General features: G+C 35.8%; 1 gene segment (V, D, J or C); it reads left to right on the plus strand.

Moving 5' to 3' along the window:
- The first annotated feature begins 394 nt into the window (after nucleotides 1–394).
- LOC126496156 (immunoglobulin kappa variable 4-1-like) lies at nucleotides 395–1,089 on the plus strand. The segment is given in 2 exon segments: nucleotides 395–464; nucleotides 677–1,089. Coding segments are annotated over 2 exon segments (462 nt in total).
- Nucleotides 1,090–6,651: the final 5,562 nt, after the last annotated feature.

Consider the following 6,651-nt stretch of genomic DNA (forward strand, 5'->3'; position numbering starts at 1 on the left):
CATCCCTTCTTTTAGTTCATGTTTTCTTATTCTGTTTCTTTTGCTGTTGTGAATTTTTTTTAGCATATTTTATCATTTCCCTTGTGCTGTTAATCTGAGATAGCTCTCATAACATTTCTGTAAAAAGCAAACTGGTTTAATATGTCTTGGTTTTAAGAAAAAATTGTTATTAGAGTACCTAATAGATTCTGTTGGAGAGCTATAAGTTCATGTCTTTGAGTGATCATTCTTTCTGCCTGTGGTGCTATTTTTGTCTGTTGATTGTCACTAGCCACTCACACACAATGCTCAGACATTTCCTTATGTATTTGCTGACTGCTTTGCATGGTCCCCTCCAGGCCAGCCCAGCTGCTAAGAATTTATAAACCAGACTTTCACAGTGTGAACTGAGCTGCATCAGATAGGCAGGAGCAAGATGAAGTCACAGACACAGGTCCTTGTGTCCCTGCTGTTCTGGCTGTCTGGTGAGAAATTTAAATGTGTTATAATCTTTTCAAAGTTACTTCTTTGTATATAAGAAGTTTACAATGTGTGCTAGGACATACTATTTTTTTTACAGTAATATGTAAGATATACATTGACAAGATGACATTCCAAGGTTATTAAATGAAAATTTCAACTGTTACTATATCCTGTGATCACATATTATAAATCTTCATTTTGTATTGTTTTTCAGGTACCTGTGCAGATATCATGATGACCCAGTCTCCATCCTCCATGGCTGTGTCAAAAGGAGAGAAGGTCACCATCAGCTGCAAGTCCAGTCAGAGTCTTTTATACAGTAAAGATCAGAAGAACTACTTGAGCTGGTACCAACAGAAGCCAGGGCAGTCTCCTAAACTGCTAATCTACTTGGCATCCACTCGGCACACAGGGGTCCCTGATCGCTTCATAGGCAGTGGATCTGAGACAGATTTCACTCTCACAATCAGCAGTGTCCAGGCTGAAGATCAGGCAGATTATTACTGTCAGAAGTTGTATAAATCTCCTCCCACAGTGCTTCAGCCTCCAGCAAAAACTTCTGAGAGTCTCAACAGCTGCCTGCAGCACAGGCTGCCCTGCACCTGCACACTTCTCTCTTCTGCCTAGGAGACAGTGAGCCTAAAACTCTGATCAAAAAATTTTCAGAGCTGGCCAAGATATAGAGTTGAAAGGTCTCTTAATTCTTTTGGTATGAAAATCCTGTATGTGAAAATGCAGAGGAGAATTATTCAGTATTATCTTTCTATATCTTTTGTAACTCAATACCACAAACTCTGTTGCTTGAATATGAAAGATTTATCTTTCTGTAGTTCTGGACTTCTGGTATCCATCATAGGACTCTCTGGCCTGAAGTGATGATGGTGACAAATTGTGTTCTGCTTTGGAAGCTGTAGGAAAGGGTTTTTACTACTTTTGCATATTCTTTAGGGCTTTCTTACATCCTTAAGTGTTACAATCTCTTCTGTTTTTTCTTTAAACTTCTATTACATTTTTAGTAGATTAAGTAATCCTTTGTCAATGTGAGTGTGCATTTGTGTATAGTGAGCAAGTCTGTGCATATTTCTAGGTGCACATGTGACATAACCTTGTTGTAGAGATCAGAGAACAGCTTGGACTTGATTGTCCCTTTTTCATTTGGGTTATGGTAATCAAATCATATTTGATATCAGGATAGGTGTCAAGCATCTTTGGTATGTGAGCCATCTCTCAGTTCTTTAAATGCTTTTATTAATGTAAATTCATTATACACAATTTTTTAAAGCAACTTTTCCAGTATATCAGATATATTGAACATATATGCTAATCTTCCCCATTACTACTTTGCTTTCCTGCTATCTTTTCTTTCCCAGTCTCCCTTCTTCTTTTATATCACGATCTCTCACACATACAAACACCTATGCCAACAAATACACACATACACTATCAAAATACTATGCACACAGAAGAAAACAAAGATCATCTAATCATGAGAGCATAGAAAAATATTAATGCCATGAGAGGAATAGATAAATAACAATTATCAGGAAAACAGATATTATTATGCCCAATTGTGTAAATCAGAAACTCCAATACAGTTGAGGTGTAGGAAGAAAAGAAAACAAACTAACAAAAATCTAACACACCAAGAAAATGCAACAAAATGATAGAAATTAATAAGCATTTAATAATCATGTGAGCACAATTTAATGAAAATTATACACACATTGTTGGATTAAGCTAAAAACTATATCCAACTGTCTGTTTTCTCCAAGAAACACATCTAACTGTTAAAAATATGCATGTGCTGAGAGTCAAGTGATGAAAGCAAATCTAACAAGGGAATGGGGGCCCCAAACCAAGCTGTCATAGCTCTGTTTATATCTGTTACATTAGAATATAAACAATGCTGAGTCAAACAGATAAAGGCAGCCATAATGAAGGTGATTCACCAATAACAATTCCAAATGCATACACATCAAACTTTGGGACACAAGGTTAAATAACAAACCTGGAAAGATGGTGAGAGGCCCTGCTGGTTGGAGCTTTCAGTCTACCATAGCCTGACATCTCTCTCTGAGGTTGGCAACATGGAAGATTCCCTCCAACACACCTGCCTCCCTAGTGTAAGGCACCCTATTCTATCCCTGACCTTATTTGGAACTGTCTCTTGTCCCAATTGTCTAATTGGTCTTTAATGTGACCATTAACAGAGTTCTTTGCAGACGATATATTTGCGTTGCCAAAATGGTATTTAGATATTGTACTAGGACCTATTTGATATGACTGTCCTGCAACTAATGAAAACTAAGACTTCTGCTGGGAACTTTATAACAGGATTGTGCTGTATAATGCATATTATGTGATGAGAAAGCCACTGTCCACATCCTTTACATCCCCTTCTCTCTAAACTGAAGCTCTGAAGCTTCCCAGAAACTTCTTCCCAGAAGACTATTTCTGTCATGCTCACAGGCATTCCAAAGCTCCAAGTTGCTGCTTCTGCCTCTGTCACTTTTGAGTGGTGACCAATGGACTGTAAGGAAAATGCCCTGAACTAAAAGGAAAAAGAACATTCATGATGATGTATTTTAGCAAAAACCATTAAGGAATCACATTTTAGCTGACTCATGAGCAGGTTCCATCATATCAGAAGACCATGGTTAGCAAGGTTTACCCCAAAAGTTCTTTGTCCTAGGTTACAGTGGAAAAAGAGAAGAATTTATCTTTGGTCACATTTTGTACATTAGATGTGTACATTACATTTTCAATATGAGAGAAAATCAGCCCTTTTCATGAAATGCGTGGAGTAATGTGGGCTTCCTAGTGTGAACAATTTCAGGAACTATCAGGTGAGCTATAGAACATCCTCAGTAATTTAGATGACAGTTGTAATTTCTGTACAGGAAACAATGAGTTCTCTGGGTCTTTTTGGACTTGATATAAAATGACAAGTAATGGAGTAGATTAATGTATCCAATAAGGTAGGCCAGGTCTAGTAAATGATAGTTCTTATTTTAGGCAAGTCTAAAGTAGTAATTAATATAAGAAGTTTTAGCTTTTCCATTGAAAAAGAAATATTCTGTCCAATTGAAAAAAATAAAAAATATATATTAAATAGCTAGTTTATTTTATAATCACATTTTTAAAAGTAGAGAACACAAATGTGTAATACTGTCCCTTCAAAGCTGTAGCTTGCTTGTTTTCAAGCATCTCTTCCAGTCTGTCTTACACTTCCTTGCTGTAGAGGGCACTGTCCATGGAAGCACATTTGGTGTCTGCACAGTGTGCTGCTGCTGAACCGTGTGGAAGATGCAGGTGATATGATGACACCTGGTCCCTCTTAGCTCCAGACAGTGTGATAAGAGCTGCATAGTAAATTTAAATTTTTAGCCACTTTAAAATGTAAAAGAAAAATCTGTGAATAAGTCTTTATAATATATTTTACTTTAATAGCACATTTTGTTTGTAATACATTCCTACTGTACTAAAAATAAATGCAATTCAGAAGCAATCCTTGTAAAATGGAACTTTAAGGGACAGATGATTGAGTCTTAGTGAGGTCATAAGCAATACCTGTTTCTCTAGAACAGAGGGCTATTATCTCCTGTAGGGCCAGTAAGAGTTTCACTAAATATGACTTTAGTTATAAGCATTGGAACCAACAGAGAAACCAGGACAGCCCCCCAAGTTTCTCATCTCTTTTGCATCTGACCTAGCATCTGGGTTTCTTGCCAGGTTCAATGGGTGTGAACCAGACATTACCCTAACCCTCCATCCTGTGGAAGGTGAAGATGCTGAAAACTATTTCTGTCAACAGAGCAATGAGCTTCATTCCACAGTGCTCCAAGGCTAAACAAAACTTCCTGGGGTTCCTGCTCCCTGAAGTTCAGTATCTTAGCTATATTTGTTTGCCACACATCTCAACGATGTTATCTTAAAAATCTTATTTTTTTTGAAAAGGGTAGACCTGTTAAACAGAGATTTTAAAATAATATATGTGATTATCTATCCATGTATGCCTTGTAAGTTTTCAATTTGCTTCTTTAATTAACATCTCCATGATACTATTTTCAAAATGCAATTTTATGTTTAATATATTGACAAGACAGAAAATCATTTAATATGTACAGGGAAATTTTATTAGACACTCAAATTAAGAGCTTTGAATATTGAAGATTGTTAGTGGTCTTGAAATAGAAGTTGACATCCTCACTCTACTGCTACGTTTCCACTTGTATTAGCTTGAGATTTCAAAATTCCATTTCAGGAGGCCACACATACAAGGTTCCTACAGCTGATTTACTGCCTATTTTCTGATCTGCATCTCTGTGTCCATCACAGAAGCCCATCTATGAAATTAGACCATTAGCTGTTTTTCTACTTGCCCAACACTACATCTTTTTGATATAGCATCTTCAACAATGTCGCCACATTCTCTCCTTGCCTTCCTTCACTTTTTGTCAAATTCTTAGGTGGAGGAGTATAAAGTCAGACCATATATTTTAAGCTGACCTGGAAATTGCTATCTAGCACACGGTGACTCTGAACATGCAACCCCCAGCCTCTTCAACCTTCCAGGTAGATTACATGATTCCCCACCCAACTCCATTTCATATTTTATGTGTTGTTCCATTGCAGGTACATAAAATCCAGATACAATGGTGTGGGACATGATCACAGAAGCTTTACTTCATAGAAACTCTGTATTTCTTCATGAACCTCCTTTGGACTTTCATACCATCCCCAAGTGGAGTAAGAAAGCTCAGTAAAATAATCCTTAGCACCACTTTGTGATACACATCTTTATGTTTTTCAGGTTTATGGTCATAGTTCAGGATACTGAAACTGTACTTTAGGACTTTCTTCATAGTGTATGAGAAGATATCACAAATTCAGTGAATCAACACCTATGATCTGAACAGGCTGTGTCTGGGTCATTTTCTCAGGTTACAGTTAAAGTATTATTAAAGATGAATTTTCATCTAGGCTTTCAAAAACATACTGTTTTAAAAACAGCATAAACTTTTTATTTTTATTTAGTCCCACTAAATTTCATAAGATTACCTTGATTTTAGAAATGTCCTAAATCAGCCATTCATGTCCACCCTTCCACACTGTACAATGACTTTTACAGTTATTGATGGGACATGCAGTAAGGAAAACTTCAAGGATATAAAAGACTTCAAGGCAACTCTTAATCAGCCTGGATGAGAAGTTGGCTGAATTTCATTCACAAACACAGGAAAAAAAGTATTCATTCTTGTATTCAGAGTCTTTTCTGAAGCAAATGTATATATTGAGTCACAAAGAAAAAGTTAACACACTTGTGTGACTTCCATTTTCATTATAGTTGAATAAACCTCTTTGTAGATTTGTTCCTTTTTATTATCCATTCTTCTGTTGAAAGACACTGGGTTGATTTAAATTCTGACTAATGTGACCAATGAAGTTAAAACATGTATGTGGAAATATGTCTCTTTTAAGATGACTTACATCTGTTTCAAAAAATTACATAGTGCAGAAATAATTAAATCATATGGTTATTTGATTTTACCCTGAGAAGCATCTTATACTGAAGTTCACAGCATCTGCACCAGTATGCAGTCCCTCCAGCAGCATATAGTACTTCCTCTTTCTACTGTCTTGCTATAATTTATTGTCACTTTTATAATTTCATTTTAATTTATTAAAATTAATTTATTTTAATTCACCTTTCAAAATAAATTATTTTATATTTTTACTTTGGTTTCTAACTCACTGCCAAAAATAATAAGAATTCACAAATTACAAAATCACATTGACATCACTCACCAACTTCAGAAGAACCCAGGTTATTGATACTTGGATTCAAATTCCTTACCTTCAGTCGAATCCATTTATTAAGAAGAGATTGGAGAAGGCTTATTAGTCTGCTTCACAAATCTCTTCTGAAGATGGTGGAGCTAAAAGCACAATTAAGGTTTTGCCTGGGTGAAGTATTTCTTCTCATGGTGTATAGAACTCATATGTAATATGTTGGTCCATCATTTTTACTCTCATATAATTTCAGACAGTTTTCTATGATGGTCCAATATTAAGTAACATGTAATAGAAGTTATTATTTTGGGAGTTTTCATTTTAGGATATTGTACTGTAGGTAGACATATCATTAATTTTACACCATTTTAAAAGGCAACTTCCTTATTTTCTATT

The sequence above is a fragment of the Alexandromys fortis genome, unplaced genomic scaffold (genome assembly GCF_014885135.2).
Source record: "Alexandromys fortis isolate MF-2015 unplaced genomic scaffold, M_Fortis_MF-2015_v1.1 scaffold_656, whole genome shotgun sequence".
In the NCBI taxonomy this organism is placed as follows: domain Eukaryota; kingdom Metazoa; phylum Chordata; class Mammalia; order Rodentia; family Cricetidae; genus Alexandromys; species Alexandromys fortis.